At 44.4% G+C, this 21,296-nt stretch overlaps 1 protein-coding gene across 3 annotated transcripts in view; it reads right to left on the bottom strand.

The window, feature by feature from the left end:
- Positions 1-1,056: 1,056 nt before the first annotated feature.
- Positions 1,057-21,296, bottom strand: part of htr4 (5-hydroxytryptamine receptor 4) — an 82,906-nt gene continuing 62,666 nt past the window's right edge. For 2 of the 3 annotated variants that reach the window (XM_060063199.1, XM_060063201.1), the window contains 2 exons: positions 19,722-20,278; positions 1,057-4,310 (listed from right to left, as the gene is read on the bottom strand). In XM_060063199.1, the coding sequence (XP_059919182.1) occupies positions 4,229-4,310; positions 19,722-20,278 (639 nt within the window). In that variant the 3' untranslated portion in view covers positions 1,057-4,228. Of the gene's footprint in view, positions 4,311-11,993; positions 12,060-19,721; positions 20,279-21,296 lie in introns of all 3 variants that reach the window. The other variant, XM_060063200.1, reaches the window with a different exon arrangement.

The following is a 21,296-nucleotide window of genomic DNA, read 5'->3' as shown; positions in this document are numbered from 1 at the left end:
GAGCTGAGGCATCAAGAAACTGGGCATTTATGGTCCCTTTTTGCCTATAGAAATATAACTTTAAATTAAATCTTAATTATAGGATTTAAAACGTTAAATTAATTTAAGATTCCCCAGGCGAACCATGCAATGGGACAGCCAACCCCAGGATCATCCACCTAGACTCCCACAACAAAGTAAATCTAAACTGGAAAGGATAACTCACTATGTTCAACCAGGATACACTCTGAAAACTATGAGCACATTGAAATGAGCCACTTCCATTGTGGTAAATTTCAGTGTTTAGAGTCCTATTTTGGGGTCACTCCTATCCCATAGTTTGGAAACCCCTGTGCTACTCGGTTGAGACCAAACAAACATGGAGAAGTGCAGAGAAAACTTTAAGGTTTCAAATGTGTGGAAACACACACTCAGTGTGTGTTAATTGTGAAAACATGTTGATAACCCTTAAAAAAATAACTACAACCACGATACTTTTACAACATGTTCTTATGTGGTTGGCTGTGTGCTAATGGCTGAAACGTCCCAGTCTGATTCAGATTGGACATTCTCATAGACTGTGTTTGTGTAAAAGGGTAAATAAGTATTTCTTCACAGCCAACTAATATACTTTTTACAAAATGTGTCCCTTTGGACACCATGCAATACAATGCGTGCATACATTTCCTTAAATTGGTTGCCCCAGTGGGAATAGACAACCTAATCCTGTCATTGTTAATGCAATGCTCTACCAATTGAGGAAGACAGGACCTAGAAAACACTAGCTATCAATAGTCCCATTAATATCACATTGGTTGAATAAATACATATAAGAGTCTGAAAAAGTCATCCCATTTAAAGATTTGTGAATGTAATAATGTGGACGCACTACATAAAAGAGATAGAGAGAAGAGCCTTTGAAAATATTTTTTTATCTTAAATAATTTATCATTCAAATTCCCATTGCTTTTAACACTTTGAGATGAAATAGGCTTACATAATCAAGTGTCAACAATCATGTTTTATGTCTAAACAATGACAAAAATATAAATATAGATAATTTTAATATTTCTTAACGTGTGTGTGTGTGTGTGTGTGTGTGTGTGTGTGTGTGTGTGTGTGTGTGTGTGTGTGTGTGTGTGTGTGTGTGTGTGTGTGTGTGTGTGTGTCTTTTATATACAACAAGCTCTTTCTGAGAGCTACACCTCATATTTACACCCAGAGTTTGAAAAAAGTTAAATTGAATGAAAATCAAAGGCTAGCTTGACTGGCGATGTTAATCTCTGACGTTCTCTTAAGTACTCTGTGATCTTGTACTTGCATTAAAACATCCAAGAGGAAATACTATTGAGACAAAGAGTAAAAAAAAAAACAAGTAAAGATCTAAAGATTCATATCAAATGGAGATAATTAAATCTAATATTTTGTCTGAGCTTTGTGTTTTAAGTTGATTTGCTACCTTAATTTATTCACAGAAAAGTGCTTGTGCAAGTGAGTTCACAACAGAATCAACTGCATTTAAAAAAATGTAAAAATAAAATAAAACTCAAATTAATAGAATCGAGACGTATCAAGTGGCACTGACCACCAAAAAAAAGGATTTTTGTTGCATAAAATAACAACATTGTACAATAATTACAGCTAATGCTGAAGGAAATCATTTTTGCATGAATGTAAAGCACATCACAGGTTACAAGCCTTTTTTAATACTTTCAGAAAAATGTATTTTTGAAAAATAAATGCATCTTCTTTTGACATATTTATTAACAAATTCCGACTAGCAAAATATCTTAGAATTTCTGTACACATATTTCTGAAAATAACCATGTTTTCCTTTACAGAAAATAATGTAATGCGTATGATGTCAAAGATGTTCACCATATTTGAACTCAAAACTTTAACGCTCTGTAAAATATAGAGGCCCAAAGCTTAACCCAGCAGCCCCAAGTGCAAAAGGTTTGTTCAATACATACAATACCTGCTTACTTCTGTGTCAAGATCGTTGTGCTTGATTGAGTGTATTGATTGATTTATTAATAGACATGACTTGATAGATTGCCCTCTGTCTCTGCAAGATGATGTTTTAATGTATTTGCTGTTTCTAAAGAGCCTATTTTGTTGAGTGTTAATGTCGGACTGATTCCAAATCAGTCCAAGAGGCTTAGTATCGCGTGCTACTGATTTTACAAGAATTCAAGTGACTTTTGAGGAGAGAGGGTGTTGCTTGTGCAGGAGACGTGGGAGGGGGCTTCTATTGAGACAATTAATGAATTTGAAGCTATCGAAACAAACTGTGCCCAAGTCATTTCAAATGTGGCTTCCACAGAGAGCAGCTGTTATCTAGAGGCTACCCTGCCCGGCAACACAGAATCTAAACAGAATTCAACATTTGAATTCAAACCTGTGTGATTGGTCAGGTTTGTGTTGATGTGAATGAGTTCACATGGGCTTCAGAGTTCAGGAGAGCAGTTTGGTTGTTTGCCCCTGACAAGAGTCATTTTAAATATAAGGTCCTATAAACCTGCCTCGGGACTATAAAACCGCCTAGACTGCAGAACAAACAAAACAGGAGCTTACGAACCAGACATAATTAGTATGTTTCAGGGAAATAAGGCCTTTGGCCAGGTTTTTGGAAGATATAGGGTTTCAGTTATCGATAAGTAGCTAAAGTAATGAGACATGTTTTTATAATGTCACAAACTTGTTCGTCAGCATCAGCCCAAAGTGAGGCAGCCATTTAACAGCTCTGACAAAACAAAACTTCTTAAAAGACTGTCTTTTAAACATAATGGCAGATTATCCTGTTTGCTTTTCTTGGTTCTAGAAATAAACCTCTAGTGCTCACACAAGCACGTAAACTCTACTGAAGTGCTTGTGTGATGCAATAGTATTTTGTTTGTCCGATATTGTGCACTATTCAGCAACGCAAAGGCCATTCGCCTCGTGCAGAAACTAAATAAAACCTCGGTGACACGCACACGGGCTATAGACTTACAAGGGCGATACATGTCGCTTCAGCGCCACAAAAAGGCATTTCTACGTGCGCAAAAGGAAAGGCTGGGCTAATGGAATGATACTCATCTGGCTTTTCCCACACACAGAGAAGTTTAGCTTCTGTTTCTAATGTGAACAACCCGGACACATTAAGCACAGTGGCGTCATTGCATTCTGTTAAGGGGAATAAAACAGAATCTCAAAAGAGGAGAGGGAAATAGTATGGGTGTTAATGAGGTGTTAATGATGGAATGGGGACATTTCATAAATACCCAACAGCAAGTACAGAAGATGAACAAAGAGTCGGGCCGCACACATACACACACACACGCGCAAACACGTACGGACAGATGTACCCACACGGTTAGATGCGCACACACATACAATCATTAACATTCCACGAAGAATCTCGCACTCATACACACACACAAACGTACACACAGACAATCACCACGCGCTACATTACCCTCTTACCAACGGGAGGATTACTTGTGAGACGTTTTGATTGACGAGTTGAGAGGCACTCAGATCAACCAGGTCAAGGACCCCCCAGACCCACGCTCCCCCTCTTCCCTGCAGCCAAATACCCTGTGTGTGTGTGTGTGTGTGTGTGTGTGTGTGTGTGTGTGTGTGTGTGTGTGTGTCGCTGCAGCCGTGCATGTGCAATAAACAGTCATTTTTGATCGATAAAGCTCATCTAAAAAAGGTTCATTTTGGTGAAATAATAATTGTAGTTTCGTAATGGCATGATTTCCCCCCCCCCCCCCCCAAAATAAAATCTACTTTCTATTTCTCATCAAATAAAATAGAATACAATAAAACTGCTTTGGCAAAACAAAATGAATGTACAAGAGTGTCTGGAATACCGTCCAATCAGCCGTCCAAAGCTGGGACTCCTATTGTCTTAAAGGCAAAGCTTCCAGCATTCCAGAAGGACTGGACCCAGCTGGTGTCCTTAGTTGTGTTGTTGTTTCATTGTCCTTGTCCCAGGCGCTAACACATCTGTCCCACATCTGTGTCACTCAGGACCGGCGTGGCGGAGAGAATTTCTTCAGAACTGCCCAAGACCCAAGAGGTCCAGCTCCCAGTCTGAGGAGGTTGTGGGTTGTGGACCACATGGGTGGGACGCCAAGACCCCTGGCTGGACCAAAGCCAAATGTTTTGGCAACGGCGGTCCATGCACGTTTGTGGAATTGATCCTCTGTGTGTGTGTGTGTGTGTGTGTGTGTGTGTGTGTGAGAGAGAGAGACAGTCCTCACAAGCAGGACTCGCGTGACTCGATGTGTAAAATCTTCTTCTCCTGCTCCTTCGTGTGACCATTGTGGAGAACAGAATACCTGAGAGAGAGAGAGAGAGAGCGAGAGAGAGAGAGCGAGCGAGAGCGAGAGCGAGAGCGAGAGCGAGAGCGAGAGCGAGAGAGCGAGAGAGAGAGAGAGAGAGAGAGAAATTATTATAAACACACACTTTCTTGAATAAAGCATAGAGCGACTTTAAAATAGACACAAGGATACAGACTTCCTGGACAGATGAAGAGGAGTTCACCAAGACCAACGACACTGTAAAGTAACTAGCCCATAGAACCACAGATCAGACTATACAATCCTTAGAGTGATCACATGTCAACGTCGTACTAACTAACCCACATTTGACAATTATCACTGTCACAAATACCACACCTGATTCTTTAGCTAGTAGAGTAGAGTAGTGGAACAGCTTGATGACCCAGAGGGCATGATTTCAGAATTATTTTTATTTCAGCAGTCAGACAAAAGTCATCCAACACAAATACATACATAAATGCAAGAAAAAGATAGACAACGAACATACATACATACATACATACATACATGCATGCATGCATACATACATACATACAAATGTACAATTACACAATGTCACTGTCCAGCAGCTGCAAAAGAATAAAGCTCCAGAAGCCAACAGCTGCTGGTATCTGACTAATAAATGGCACTTAACCATTCATCTACAGTGACGTTTAAGGAGCCTTCCATTCGATTCTTTCTTTGCTTGGGAAACACACCAACAATAACTGTTAAGCAGCATTGGTATCCTTCTCTTTTACAGTACCACTATTGAGCACTAACTCCAGTTCTCAGAGTCATTTCTGCACATTTCCCAAGGGAGGTCTGACGGGAAGCGGTATCAGACTGTCTGGGGTCGGGGGTGATGGAGAGGAGATCCCGATGCTCGACTTCCTTAGCAAGGCATTAGCTGTGTGGCGAGGTGAGGCAGTAAAACCTCAGGAGATATTCTAGGAGTCTCTAAAAGGCTATTAATGTGCTCCTTCTCTGTACGTCTTTGGGGAAATTCAGGTTCTTTCCAAGATGCACTTAAAAGGAAATAGCTTGATACAAGTAAGAAGGACAACTCTTTTGTGTGGGACCCTGAAATATGATTAGGCTGTTTTTCAGCTCACTACAGACCCGGTCAGAACCAATCAGAGGATGTGTGAACTGGGATTGGTTAGCAATCTAAACTTCTACAGGATATTACGAATACTTCTTCTGCACTCCAGCGGAATCAAAGTTGATGCTGAAGGCTATGATATTCACTAATATGCAAATGAGGCACTACTCTCTTATATCAAAAAAGTTAATTTTGAGTGTGATAGATCTCCTTTAAATAAGGTTAATAGTTGGGAAACATTTTCAAAAAGATTAGAGGATGTGTGAACTGGGATTGGTTAGCAATCTAAACTTCATCTTGTGGACGAACCTCAGGCAAACCGCCTCAGTGTAGATCTATTCTGTGTGTCATTGTGCATGGCAAGCCAGTAATTTTAATAGAAAACACAGGACATACAAACTATTATGCATGCATTGTTCAGGCCGGACGGTATTGAAATAAACACGTTGGTGAAGCTTTTAAGAGGGGCCACATTTTTTTTGTTCATTGCGGTGAAAGAAATAGAACAATGATTTTACTCTGTGGATTTAGTCTTGCAGGCAAATGATGATCTACTGGGAGTTCATTGTGTGCGTCTGTGTGTGTGTGTGAACATTTGTGCTCTGAATGCGTTAATATAAGTGTATATGACCAAAAGAAGCGCAGAGTGTTTTTTGATCCTCGGCAGCAACTTTATAGGCCACATATGTGTGTGTGTGTGTGTGTGTGTGTGTGTGTGTGTGTGTGTGTGTGTGGGTGTGTGTTTGCAGGTGATTGCCTGTGTATTATGTAAGTGGTGACATGTGTGTGTGTGCGTGTGCCTGTGCGTGTGTGTGTGTGTGTGTGTGTGTCTGTCTGTTTGTGGTAATGTGTGTGCTCACCCAGACATAAGCAGACACCACATGCCACCAAAGCAGATTTTATAACCATTATAAGCTGTTTACACAGAACGCACGGACTGGGGACATTTCCTTCTGCCAAACTGCCTGTGAAATTGACCTGGACCAGCCCGCTAATTCTGTCCGCTGCCCGAATTAAGCGCTACTCCTCTCCAGGAGACAAGCTAGCAAGTCCTACCCAGGCGGAAAGACTTAATGACTGCGGCATGGCCACGTATAAACATCTCACCCTTTTGATCTCCTCCGCTGTGCCTGCTGAGGAATATCTCGGTGGTGGTTTCTGTTGAAGGCGACTGTTTGTTTACCCCGGTCGTCACGGCGTACTTGAGAGGTACGAAGTCAGGAACACAGTGTTTTTTTTTTCACGCACCCCACCGTACGTGTGTGGTGATTCACCACAGAGACGAATGAGGGATCATGCACGCATTAACTTAGTGCACGTCTGATGGTGCATTCTTTCGATTGAACACATCCATGTATTCATGTGCACTGTCTCCCCAGTGTGTGTAGAACAGTCAGTACGCTTCTCAGGTGCCCCGTTAGTTTTAGTCTGAGGCGTTTTTGGGGGTTGAAAAAAAAGAGATGACCCTATTTGGCTATTCACTGCCAACTTGCAGAAAGCCTGCTCATTCAATCAGAATGCATTATGGGTAGCAGTGGGATTTCACCAGCCTTGGTAGACCAATTTGCTCCTCCCAGGCAGACAGGGATGGAGGAAAGAGAGTGGGGGTAGAAAAAGGAGAGAGAGAGAGAGAGAGAGAGAGAGAGAGAGAGAGAGAGAGAGAGAGAGAGAGAGAGAGAGAGAGAGAGAGAGAGAGAGAGAGAGAGAGAGAGAGAGAGAGAGAGAGAGAGAGAGAGAGAGAGAGAGAGAGAGAGAGAGAGAGAGAGAGAGAGAGAGAGAGAGAGAGAGAGAGAGAATAGGCAATAGGAACAGGATTTGGGAGAAGATAGATGGAGATAACATGTGACAGGGAAGTGAGTGAGAGGGAAGTAAGAGAGAGTGCAGATGGGAGCAGTATTGCAATTGTTTCAAAGAGTGTTAGCTATTGACACCAGTGGTCTTTCCTTGGCCATGTTGTAGATTTTGGGTGATATAATACACATCTCTTTAGACTGCGACTGTTTTGCCCGGACTCTGAGCTATGAGGTTTGAAACCCTCTGTGAGGTTTCATAACACTGTTGGAAAACTGCCGTAATCCAACCCAAAACAAATTTCGAAAAGAAATGTAGAACTGAATATTTATTTCCTTCCCGATATCAAATAGAGAGTAGTAGTTAAGTAACTTCATAAAGGGAACTTCAAATGGCACATGATTATACTGATCAGTTTCAATAATCATTAAATGATTAGTCTTACTGAACAGATCCATTGATGACCTGCAGTAGACTCCAGGCTGCTATTGTGTATACAATTATCCCTTTCTACTGGATGGTACTTCAACTATCACTTATACTGCACTTACCAATATGTAAATGGGTATAATACATATTTAAGGAGCAATTGAAACTTTTGAAGTATAAAAAGTGGTGATTAAACGTGAGGTTGTACATAGTGAATGAAAGAGATGAAATGGAGGAAGGAAGTGATGACTGTGACAGGAAGCTGTCACAGAGTCATCACAATTATTCTCCGGGCAATCGGGGGCAGAGAAGAATTATGGCCCATCAACATCAACATCTAAGTCCCAGAAGTTCTCATCTCCAACTCTCAACTGTTTTAACAACAACGGTCACACACATACATGAACAGACACACACAATCACACACGGGCACGCACACACACTCAAACACTGAGCTTTGAAGAGGGAAAATATGGACATGGCTTTGGACGGTGTTTCTCTCTCCTTCATAACATCTGCAACATGCTAGGAATGAGAGAGAGAGAGAGAGAGAGAGCGAGAGCGAGAGCGAGAGCGAGAGCGAGAGAGAGAGAGACTGTGTCCTAAACCTGCAGGACTTCACGGTAAGGAGCTCTCAGCATGTCAAGTACTTCCTCTACAATGACTTTATTCCATTTCTTAATTCTTTCTGCTGTTTTTTTATTCTTGCATTTGAATCTGGTTTACTAGTCGGTTATGGAGGTCTTCTTACCCATGTCCACAGTACTTGTATTGCTTATTTTGTGAACATTTTGCAACATCTGCTTCTCTCCTCTACACTTCTTTTAATTTAAACAATTCCGTCATCTCCGTTGCGATTCCCAGGGCTGTCCGGGCCGAGGAGAACATGGAGGAACTCACACAGCTAACCCTCCGGTTGTTTAGTCACAGTCAGTTAGGTAGGATGCTGAGAGGATTTGGTTTTAGCTTTTCAAAAGAGCATGAAGTTATTCATTGTGTTCACCCTCTACCTCTCTCTCTTTTTCTTTTGTATTAAACCTTTATTTTCCCTTTGAGTCCCATTGAGATGACAAGATCCCTTTTCGGGGGAGCCCTGAACAAGACAGAAGCAATGCAGTTTTCAAACAACTTACAACAAACATCAAAAATACATAAAACAGAACATAGTCTTAGTAGATCACAGGATCATATGACCAACAGACAGCTGGGGACAGGTCTAGCTAGTGAAGCAATCACAAATTCCAACTGAATTTGCCGCAAAACTCTTCACAACTTCTCTCAGATACACACTGGGGATTTTTTTGGGGATATACACAACTCACGTGCACACACCAATATCTACATCTCTGAAGAGTCATGTGATCAAAGGAGAGCAGTACCACGATGCACGGCAGTGGATCGAGGTACATTAGTGTTGTGTCGTGTAGAAAAAGTGGTGAGCAGGATGTGTAGATGTTTGTGTGAAGCTGAGACTGTGCTCTGTAAACAATAAACCCACAAACAAACTAACACATCTTCAGACCAGCGTGCCGGAAACCTGAGAGGGAGCACAATTCATTTGTCCCAATCCTTGCATGTGTGTGTGTGCGTGTGTGTGTGTGCGTGTGTGTGTTTCAGTGTGTGTTTCTGTTTACCTCTCTTTCATCTCAACAGGTGGTGAACTACGCGTCGTCGGGGTGCTTGTATGTTTGTCCGGGTGGATGACAGTCTGTGCGTAGTTCTATTTGCATGTGTGTACACATGATCAAAAGCAATAGTGTCTGTGTGTGCGTGTACAGTATATGTGTATATGTTTAATTGTGCTTGACCTTGGTCAAAGATGTGTGTGTGTGTGTGTGTGTGTGTGTGTGTGTGTGTGTGTGTGTGTGTGTGTGTGTGTGTGTGTGTGTGTGTGTGTGTGTGTGTGTGTGCCTGCATGCTGTTGCATGTGTGCGGGTCCCTGCACGTTTGTGTTTGTGCATGTGGGTGTGCGTGTGCATGTCTCCATGTGTGCATGTGCTGTACTTGTTTCTGTGTGTATGCCTGTATGTGGGCAGGTGTGTGTGTGTGTGTGTGTGTGTGTGTGTGTGTGTGTGTGTGTGTGTGTGTGTGTGTGTGTGTGTGTGTGTGTGTGTGTGTGTGTGCAGGTAGATCCCACACCTCACAGCAGCGAACAGAAGAAAGCCGGAACTATAAGTGGATCAGCAAAGCTCTGAAATCTATCTGAGCTCTGTAATGAAGTAACTAAACAAGTGAACAACTCCATATACGTCCGGATCGACCAGGTCCATCATAGGGACATTTAACCTTTACAAACCCTGTCGTATGACATGACATTACCTCGTGACAACACCTCATGAAATCACATCTTAAAATAACATCCCGGTGGCAATAAGTATTTTGGGGATGTTTTAGAATGTAGTTGAATAATTTGGAGCAATCCTTCCAGCTGATTTGCATTCTGTAGAATACACTCTATATAAATTCTGCAGCGTTTGCATTCCTGTTTTATTTTAAAGGGCTGTGTGATTGTTTTCAGACTCGCTAAATTAAGGTTAATGTGATCCTTTAAATGCAGGAATATATAAATAAGGATAATAATGCTAAATAATATTAGCAGCACAATACCTCCATACTTATAAATGGCATTATATAGAGCAAGCATCCCTGACCTGTAAACCAATTATTGGGATTCTCTAGGTCACAATCTAATAAACTCAAAACAGTGCCGGAGACAAACAAGTCTGTGTGTTTAGGAGGACCTCTAGAAGTAAAGCAGCATACGCACACACACACAAAAAGACCCAGGCACACAGGTATATGAACAGACCCCAGTTCATGTCCACGCACACAAAGACACACACACACAGAAACAAATACCAGCACGCACGCACACGCACACACACACACACACACACACACACACACACACACACACACACACACACACGTATGGAAAAACGAACAAATAGATAGATTGAGTAATGGAAACACTAACGCTAACAAATGAGAAGAGTGAGTTACGTAGTTTGCACTGTGGACAGCAAACTACTGTTGTTTTCATAACAGGATCAATAAGCATCCAGGCAACGGAATATATTGATGATCAGATACTGGTTATTGGTTCTCCCTTGACCTCTACTTCCCTGCAGTCATCCCAGTCAATGAGTACTCTCAAACACACACATAGTTACACACACACACACACACACGGTAACTCTCACACTCACACACACACACACACAATGACTCTCACTCTCTCACACACACACACACACAATGACTCTCACTCTCACACACACACACACAATGACTCTCACTCTCACACACACACACACACACACACACACACACACGCACAAGATAGCTCTCACACACACACACACACACACACACACACACACACACACACACACACACACACACACACACACACACACACACACACACATTCACTAACTCTCACACACACACACACACAAACACTGACTCGCAAATGTGGGTTTGGTCGTAGGACGTGTTGTTTGTACAGTGCAGCGTGGGGCAGGGTGATGGAGTGTCTAGTCTTTTGAAGGAGCTCTAATCCATTCATCAGTCTGTCTCTGCATGGGTCTCTCTCCACAGACCCTGGAGCAGACTGTGGACTCAGCACAGCGGTGGTTAGACGCACTATCAATCCAAACAGATCGGTAAAGCTAGAGAATATTTATATATATATATAATATAGGAGGTGGAGAAGGTCCTGGGTTCGAAATTCCCAATGTCTACCATGAGGAATCCTTAGTGTCTACCTGCTCCTTATTGACGTGTAGATCACTGTCACTTTGGATATAAGAGTTAATAATGACTTTGGATATAAGAGTTAACAATTAATGTTAATAATGACTTAATAACGAAGCTTGAAGGTTGAGTGCGTTCCCTCTAAGGCTGGTTGGTTGATTGCCTTCCCTCTAACGGTGATTGGTTGAGTGTGGTCCGTCCATAGCTGGTGGGTTGAGTGTGGTCCATCTAAAGCTGGTAGGTTGAGTGTGGTCCGTCTAAAGCTGGTAGGTTGAGTGTGGTCCCTCCATAGCTGGTAGGTTGAGTGTGGTCCCTCCATAGCTGGTAGGTTGAGTGTGGTCCCTCCATAGCTGGTGGGTTGAGTGTGGTCCTTCCATAGCTGGTCGTTGAGTGCCTGTGGCAGTACCATTTAAAGAGCTATGAAATCATCATTCACTGATAACTCTGGAAATGGCGCCACCACGGGGAACAGAGTGGCCCACTCGGCTGCACGCCCGGTGTGTGTGTGTGTGTGTGTGTGTGTGTGTGTGTGTGTGTGTGTGTGTGTGTGTGTGTGTGTGTGTGTGTGTGTGTGTGTGTGTGTGTGTGTGTGTGTGTGTGTGTGTGTGTGTGTGTACCTCTAGACAGGCACAGGCCTGGTGTTGCAGAACCACAGGAGCAGCTTGGAAGCAGAGGAGCAGCCACTGAGAGGAAGAGGAGGAGAAGGAGGAAGAGGAGGAGGAGGAGGAGGAAGAGGAGGGGGAGGGGGAGGAAGAGGAGGAGGAGGAGGAGGAAGAGGAGGAGGAGGAGGGGGAGGAGGGGGAGGAGGAGGAAGAGGAAGAGGAGGAAGAGGAGAAGGAGGATAAGGAGGAAGAGGGGAGGAGGAGGAGGAGGGGGAGGAGGAGAAGGAGGAAGAGGAGGAGTTGGAGAAGTAGAGGAAAGGAGAGGAGCAGGAGAGGTAAGGAAGATTGTGGAGGGAATAACAAGAGAGAAGAGAAGGAAGGGAGAGGACAGCGATAAGAGAGTTAGTGAATGGTGGGTGGACAACAAAGAGAAGAGAGGATTAACCAAGGAGGGATTGGATGCAGTGGAGGAGAATGACAAAATGGGAGAAGGAAAGAGCGAGAGAGGAAATTAAGAAAAGGAGCCAGTCAAGTTCAATGGGAAAAATCAGAATAAGAAAGGAAGACAATTATATAAGGTAGGATGTGGGGAGAGGGAGGGAGAGAGAGAGAGAGAGAGAGAGAGAGAGAGAGAGAGAGAGAGAGAGAGAGAGAGAGAGAGAGAGAGAGAGAGAGAGAGAGAGAGAGAGAGAGAGAGAGAGAGAGAGAGAGAGAGAGAGAGAGAGAGAGAGAGAGAGAGAGAGAGAGAGAGAGAGAGAGAGAGAGAGAGAGAATAGGGGGGAGAGGGGACAACAAGGTTAGTTCATATCCAGGAAAATCTGAGAACAAGACAGGGAAGGTGTGTGTGTGTGTGTGTGTGTGTGTGTGTGTGTGTGTGTGTGTGTGTGTGTGTGTGTGTGTGTGTGTGTGTGTGTGTGTGTGTGTGTGTGTGTGTGTGTGTGTGTGTGTGTGTGTGTGTGTGTGTGTGTGTGTGTGTGTACATGCTTGCGTGTCTGCGTTTGTGTGTGCTTGCATAGGTGCGTGTGTGTGTGTGTGTGTATCAGAACCACACTGGCCAAGCTATGTCGCTTAAAACGTTTTGTTGCAGCCGACAAATGCCTTGCTGAAGGTCGGGTCAGCAGTGGGAGGGGGTACGAGAGTAAGGGTTTGATCTGCGTCTCCCAGAGGGACGGCCCTAACGCAGACGGCGCTCCCACCCAGAGGAGCTCTCTGCTCTGTCTGTGCTCCAGTGTTTCAGAATCAACGTTGGCCATCAAGAATCAGTTTGTTGGCCCCGACCAACAAACCAATCCTACCCTTCTGCCCGAAGAGCAGTGTTGATGAACAGAAGGAAAACACACTGGCAAGCACAGAAACATATCGTGGTCTCTCTCACACACACACACACGCACGCAATCAGACACAGAAGCAAGCAAGCACAGAGGCAAGCATGCACATTCACATACATACAGTCAGTGCATGTGGGGGTTTGTATCTGAATGTGTGTGTGTGTGTGTGTGTGTGTGTGTGTGTGTGTGTGTGTGTGTGTGTGTGTGTGTGTGTGTGTGTGTGTGTGTGTGTGTGTGTGTGTGTGTGTGTGTGTGTGTGTGTGTGTGTGTGTGTTTGCTGTGTGTGTGTTGGGTTTGTGTTTGTCTGTGTGTAAGGAAGAAAGACAGCCATCCAGATGGCATTGAGCCTGTGTCAGAGGGAGATGACAGGAAACACACCAGACACTGAGAACAGGGTTTTTTTTTACCCAGAGTGCCATGGAGCAGAGCTTCCTGTTTTGACCAGTGTTTATTTTTGAAAAACAAAATCCAGACAAAATGAGGGAAACACAATGCAAGTGTTCAGATAGACCACTGCACACACAAGCACACACACACACATATAATCACATACATACCCAATCAATCGCAAATATGTCATCAGAGGAATAAATGTTACACAGACTAAAGTACAAACAAACACAAAAGCACACACACACACACGCATAACTGGGAACAAACACACAGACTCTGTCATACCGCTTCCGAGGAATTCTGTTACTACAAAACAAATGATCAGTCTTGCAGAACACGCCGGCAGGACACACACACACCAACACACTTCAGGAAACACAGTGAGAGGAGAACGAGAGAGAGAGAGAGAGAGAGAGAGAGAGAGAGAGAGAGAGAGAGAGAGAGAGAGAGAGAGAGAGAGAGAGAGAGAGAGAGAGAGAGAGAGAGAGAGAGAGAGAGAGAGAGAGAGAGAGAGAGAGAGAGAGAGAGAGAGAGAGAGAGGATAGGGAGAGAGAGAGGATAGGGAGAGAGAGAGGATAGGGAGAGACAGGATAGAGAGAGAGGGGGAAGGAGAGAGAGACAGTGAAATGGAGAGAGGGAGAGAGTCAGAGAAAGAGGGCGAGAGGGAAAGAGAGAGAGAGACAGCGCTAGGGAGAGAGGGGGAGAGATAGAGACAGTGAAAGGGAGAGAGGGAGAGAGACAGGGAAAGAGGGAGAGAGACAGAGCCTGAGGGAGAGAGACAGAGACTGAGGGAGAGAGCAAGAACGAGTGACAGAGAGACAAAGAGAGCAAGAAAGGGAGGGAGGGAGAGAGAGGAGTGTGCCACTGCCTCCTCTCTACTTTACGTTTTGATAATTGTAACATTTGCTCAGGTTAAAATTCAACAAACACTGCGTTAATTCGAACAGTAACAGCAACCTCCGAAAGCAGGCCATGCTTCCATATCCCATTCATTACAACCTCACAACAACAACCTCACAAATCCCCACAGAGGCATCCCGGGGTGGTTTGGAGAGTCACGCCTTGTGTCGCTTGTCCCCCCCTGTGCTTTGATTTGAGAGGGTTTGCTATGTGCAGTGTACCGTCAAGTTAGCGGTGGAGTACACACAAAGTTCTGTTTCACTTGGTCCTCAGCGCGGCCCTGAGTGAGCTCTGCTCTGTCAGGATAGGATGGATGGGATTTCACTGCTTCGAGTTTCACGGGAGACATTTGAAAAGATTTGGTTTCTTTGCTTCACGGCATCTTTGCAGCAGGAACTTTATTACTTTGGATTTATAAAGCTTTGACATTAAATGCATGGGTATAACTAGATTTGCTAATTTGAAACAGACAATTAATGTTGAGCTATTTAAATGATGTCATGTAAATGTTAAATGAACCGCGACGAAGAAGTCAGCCTGTGAAATTTCAGTTTTTCATGCCGGGAAAAAATAATAAGAAACTACAGCTAATTAGTTTTGTTAATTATGTGTGTGTCATTACAAACGTTCCCAACTGTGAAAGATTGAACCAACACCTGATTGGTTGAAAGTAGCAGTGAGGATATTTGATTGGTTGACGGTTGTCAGGGGATGTTGGAACAAGCCTATCAGTTAAAAGGATTCAGGCACCCAACCATTCCTCGTTTTGGGAAGAAGGTTTAGTAGAATAGACTGTGGAATAGTCTTACCAACGCAAACAGCAGTTGGAGACAAGGTGAGCGTTTACGTTCAAAGCCTGATCTCCATCCAGCCGACTCCTCCAGTCTCGAAACTTCAGGTTTGTAACAAGAATCAACTGTGTTTTTCAGTCTGTCCTCTTTTGAATTCCTTTCCACATTTTTTCTCTCCTCTTCTCTTCTATTTTCCCCTCTTTTCTTAACCCTTCCCTTTGCCCCTCTCTGCTCCCCTCACCACCTCTCCCATGCCCTCCTCTCCTCTCCTTTTAGTCCTCCTCCATTCCTATGCATTCTTCTTCTCCTTTCCTCCCTCCTCCGCTCTCATTGTCCTCCTCACCTTCGATCGACTCCTCTCCCTTCTTGTCCTCTCCTTCCTGTTAAACCTCATCTCCTTTTTCCTCTCCTCAAACTATTCTCTTATCTCCTCTCCTCTCCTCTACACCATCATGTCTCCTGCCCACTCGCTCCCCTCTTCTCCCCCCTCTCTTCTCCCCCCCTCTCCCCCCTCTCTTCTCCCTCACCTCTCCTCTACCCTCATCCTCCTTCTCTTCCCTACCTTCCACCTTTGAATCTCCTGTCCTCCTTTCCTTCTGTTCCTCTTGTCTAATAGTAAGAGGTGTGTGTGTGTGTGTGTGTGTGTGTGTGTGTGTGTGTGTGTGTGTGTGTGTGTGTGTGTGAGGTGTGTGTGTGTGTGTGTGTGTGTGTGTGTGTGTGCGGTGTGTGTGCATGTGAGGTGTGTGTGTGTGTGTGTGTGCATGTGTGTGAGGTGTGCGTGTGTGCGTGTGTGTGTGTGTGTGTGTGTGTGTGTGTGCGGTGTGTGTGCATGTGAGGTGTGTGTGTGTGTGTGTGTGCATGAGGTGTGCGTGTGCGTGTGTGTGTGTGTGTGTGTGTGTGTGTGTGCGGTGTGTGTGCATGTGAGGTGTGTGTGTGTGTGTGTGTGCATGTGTGTGAGGTGTGCGTGTGTGTGTGTGTGTGTGTGTGTGTGTGTGCATGTGTGTGAGGTGTGCGTGTGTGTGTGTGTGCGTGTGTGTGTGCGTGTGTGTGTGTGTGTGTGTTCCAAAGACGGCCAACCACTCTAAACTCAGAGCCAACTCAGGAGAGAGAGTGAGAATGACAGAGTGGACGGGAAAGAGAGAGAAAGTGAGGGAGAGAAAGAAAGAAAGAGAGAGCTGAACCATAAGCCAGTGATAAGCCAGTAAATATTGGGAAATATGATGAATAAGCCTGACGTGAAGCAGAACAGACCCGAAGCGAGAGGAGTATGAGATTAGGGGGATTATTGATCCGTCTTGGATCTAAAGGAAAGCCCCGTTAGAGACGCAGACTTCGGCCCCACAGGATCTCATTTTATAGCTTGTTCATTTTGTGATAATATCAATTTATATCTACTTTACTTTTGGTTTGTGATTGAACATCAAACCCATGACGACCAGAGATGACCAAGACAAACTCCCCACTGCCCTATTCCCACTGCTGTTGCCAATAATAAGAGTGTGTCCATACGATAAAAACAGAAAAGTCCTTTTGTATTTAGACGTTATATATTGCGTGGTGCAAGTTGTTACATCAATGCTTGCATGCGTGAGGGGGTTTGTGGTGTTTTGAAGGGGCAGCAAAATTGTAGAACTTCAGTTAACTTCATGCAAATAAATGCGTAGTGCTGTGCGAGTTTGTCCATGTGATTGGACAATCGACCTTCTGTGAGTACTGTCAACCACGAGGACAAGGATGTAAAATCCCCACAAGCAGCAACTCGAGAGGCTGTGGGGCGATGCGTACTGATGCCAATCAGGTGACATCGTGTCTGTTCTGTGCAGGACATTACTATCAGGTATTAAAGGGCTGTGTGTCCTTGTGTCGGCACGGTATGCCTACCTCAGTGGAAATTAATGGCATGCTGATAAATGCTTCGAAATCCGAAACAGGATAAGATCGGCAAATAGTGTGTTTTATGGCTTTGGAACGGGATGAAAAGAATAATGCATGTATTACATGTTGAAAACTTCCACTTCACTCTGTCATTTAAGCCTTAGTGGAGTGCCTGTATTATGAAATTGATTGTTTTCCATTTCATTGTTTCCTATTTCACTCAACAGACTTATGTTAAACCAAGCAAAAAACAAAACTTCATGATTAAAAGCACACGTGGAGCTTTGGATTGGATAAAACGCAATAGGAAGAAAACTAAATAACATCCCCAGCAAAGCAGAAGGCGTGTGACGCACACGGGCACACCTCTTCCTTGAATGTTTTCAGAAGATTCATCAAGCTTGAAACAAACTTTTTATCACATAATTATGATTCATGGAGGCCCTTCAGGGCTGAGTCAATGCGTCAGAAAACACTTTCAGCAAAATTATATTAGACAGAATGCATTTCTCTCCCTTGTTAGAGATTGGATGTTGTTGAAGTAATCGCGAAGACAGTTCCAGCTTTCTCAGAGCACACACCGCTTTTTTGTCTTCCATCTATTCGTTAAAATAAAATTGTGTTTGCCACATAGCAGAAATTATGAATACAGTGAATGTGTGCGAGGATAAGGAGATATTTGGCGCGGTACTAACTGAAACGGTACTAGCTGAAATGTTATTTGTTTTATAGTTTTGTTTTGGAGCTTAGAGAACAGCACTGAAAAAGGCCGGGTGGCCTCAATACAGCATAGAGCTTGGAATCTCACAATACTGTATGAATCTGTTAAAGCTAGCTGCAGTCATTAGGTAAAGCGTTTCTGAACAAGATCTGAGTAAAGGCTGAGATATAGTCCTCGAGGGGACCACCACAACTTATTCATAACACAATCTTCCTTTTTTGATATGCAACGCTTTTTCGAAGGCAAAGAGAGATTGATTTCTGTCTGCCGGTAGAAACTGATATCGCTACTGCATACTTCAGCAGATTGGATAGGAAATGCCCTTTAAAAAATGCCCCAGATAATACTGCTGAAATACTTCTAAGGCAAACTCTCCTTTTCCATGTCTGAAAACACAATATTTTGTTGTCTGTTGTCTTCGGTGTATGCTTGGATGTGAAATGGTCTGCTAGTTTGCAAGTTCATCTGCTCAGTTTAGTATGTTAGTATGTGCAGGTTAACACTAAATGTAGGTGTAGTATTTAGTATCTTAACCAGTTTTTGAACCATTTTTTACGTTGTTTGTTCATGATCCATGTCAATTTGAATTCTAAATTCAATGTGGCATGAGCAGGTTTGCATAGTAACATGTATGTTACCAAGGTTGCATACAGGCAGACCACTGCCGGCTTCATTCTCTCTGTCCAGGAGCGAGACGAAAATGCCAGCACACATAGTGAATGTGAATGTGAAGGTGTTTAATATGAATAGTGTGATCTCCATTCAGATGTCCATGGGCCAGCATGAAATCAGCCGGAGAGGTGATGGGATTGATTGTGTGAACCTTAATCAGAGTGTTTTGTGTGCTCCGAGCTCTGCTCTTTCAAACCAGGATTAGAATATCCTTTATTTTCATCATCTTTAATGCCCGTCCATTCAGACACGACCTTTCCACCAACTGTGCCGACCCAGTAGCCTGGGTGGGGGTTGGCGTTTTAGGAAATCTGGATGAAATATGCTTTAGGGTATTAAAACGAAGCAACGAGGGGCTGTTATCATGAGAATGCACCCGGTCCATTATACCCCGGACTTCGAAATCAGGCTCAGATTTAACATTAGGATATGAATACAAAGGGCTGGCTTTTCCTAATACGTCCCTGCTATCAGGAGACAAAAACAGGAAAATAAAAAACAGAAGTTGGGCTGGAAAAGGGGAGCCTGTAAAATGGAGGAGGACCATCCTGAAGTCTCTCACTTAATCATAGGCTGGTCAGGATGTTACTTTACCGGATGGTTTTCCATTACATTCCAACCAATCATATCACCATTGAATACCTGAGCTACTCTAATATATATAAATATATATATATACACACACACAATAAATATACTCTAACAATAGACCTACTCTGACACTAGATCTATAGATCTATCAAAGAATAGATACTGTTAGAGACTACTCTAACGGTACACATACCGTAACAATAGATCTACTCTATCAGTATGGACAGAAGTAGACGGCCGCACAAATTCTGAAGGAAAAAAAAACGCATCCAACCAAACGTTTAAATGTGAGCACCTTGAAAGGTTAATGTGAAATGCTGACTCACATCCCACATCACAACCACGACATCCTCACAACGATTACGGCACCAACGTGACATCACCCGTCCCCCCGCCCCCACCCCCACCCCCCGCCCCGACAAAATACACCCCTGGCCCGCGTCTGCGCGACAAAACCGCGTTCGCGACTCACTTCAGCATGTGCGTGGAGCCGTTGATCTGCGTGGCCGCGCAGGGCCCCCGGGGGGCCAGCAGGGAGGGCCGGCGATACCGCTTCCTCCCGCAGCACAGGATGATGAGGAAGGCCCGTCGGAAGGACTTGTTGAGGAAGGCGTAGAGGATGGGGTTGAGCATGGAGTTGATGTAGCCCAGCCACAGGCACGCCACCCACAGCTGGCCCGGCACGGTGTAGTCAATGAAGGGGTCGACCACGTTGGTGACGAAGAAGGGCGCCCAGCACAGGCAGAAGCAGCCCATGATGATGCAGAGCGTCTTGGCCGCCTTGGTGTCCATGCGCATGCGGTGGTTGCGCTGGTTGGCGGCCGAGTCGCCGGCGTCGCCCGCCCGCTGCAGCATGCTGATCTGCCGCGCGTGGGCGCGCGCCGTCACGTAGATGCGCTGGTAGGCCAGCACCATGAGGACCAGCGGGATGTAGAAGGCCACCACCGAGCAGGTGAGCGCGTACGGCTTGTTGACCATGAAGACGCACGCCGTGGAGTTGCTGCCCTCGCTGTGGCGTCGCTCCTCGACCTAGAGGGGGAGCCCCGGAGGGGTCAAGGGGTCATGGTTAGAAAGATAGTATGACCTTTTTATGCTTATTTTTTATCACGTGTTATTCAACGCCTTCATGAACTGGCTAAATGCAGTGACGTTATTAGCCGTGGAAACACGAGTTGACATCGAGACATTTAATTAAATGGCAAAACTATTATATGTCTGGCATTTCGGCTTTGAATTGGCTGAATGATTTGTTTCTAAATGCTTTCCCTCAGACTGTACAGGTGCTAACTAGCTGCTGTGCTGACGACTTTGGTTTTCTGTGGTACTGCATTCAGCTTCTTCGATCGTAGTTCCATCAGAGTGGGAAGAGGAGCCTATTTACAGTTCTCGATAAAAGTTCACAAACGTTCATGACCCATTAGCTCGCCCATGACCCTGTGTTTTTTAATAATCACACAAAGCGGCTACAATGGATATCTACATCCAAGGCCAGGAAGTCGGTGCTCTTTGAAACATAATTTAGCAAAGTCCTCTGTAAAAGCACAACTAAGGAAAACGCAGTCAATACTGCACAATATACCCTCAAGTTGATATTTTGCAAATGTACAGTCCTGACAGCAAAACCCAGCTGGATATTCTCAGAGACGCACACACGCACGCACGCACACACACACACACACACACTCACACACACACACACACACAATCGATAAAGGGGGGGGCGTTCTCCAAAGACCTTCAGTAGAACCTTTGTTCCCCACGGTGCTGATGGAGAGCCCATAGAGCTAGAGAAGAGACAGTGCAGACAGGAGGTCATCAATCACACAGACCTCTGGTCCTTCCGCTGAGCAACACCAGCATGATCAATTCCCACACTTTCATTCCATGAATGAACCATTAAGTTGTGTGTGCGCTCCACGGGGAATGCAAACAGTGACACTTTTTTTCTACTATATTACGTATTAAGCGTTCATCCGTTCAGACGTCGGGTGTGTACTGTGCAGTCGGTGATAAAGTCTAATGGCTGCTTCAGACTAAACGATTCTCA

Source organism: Gadus macrocephalus, chromosome 10, assembly GCF_031168955.1.
Source record: "Gadus macrocephalus chromosome 10, ASM3116895v1".
Classification (NCBI taxonomy): Eukaryota; Metazoa; Chordata; class Actinopteri; order Gadiformes; family Gadidae; genus Gadus; species Gadus macrocephalus.
The sequence above is the reverse complement of the archived record's forward strand: the minus strand, read 5'-3'. Positions and strand labels throughout refer to the sequence as shown.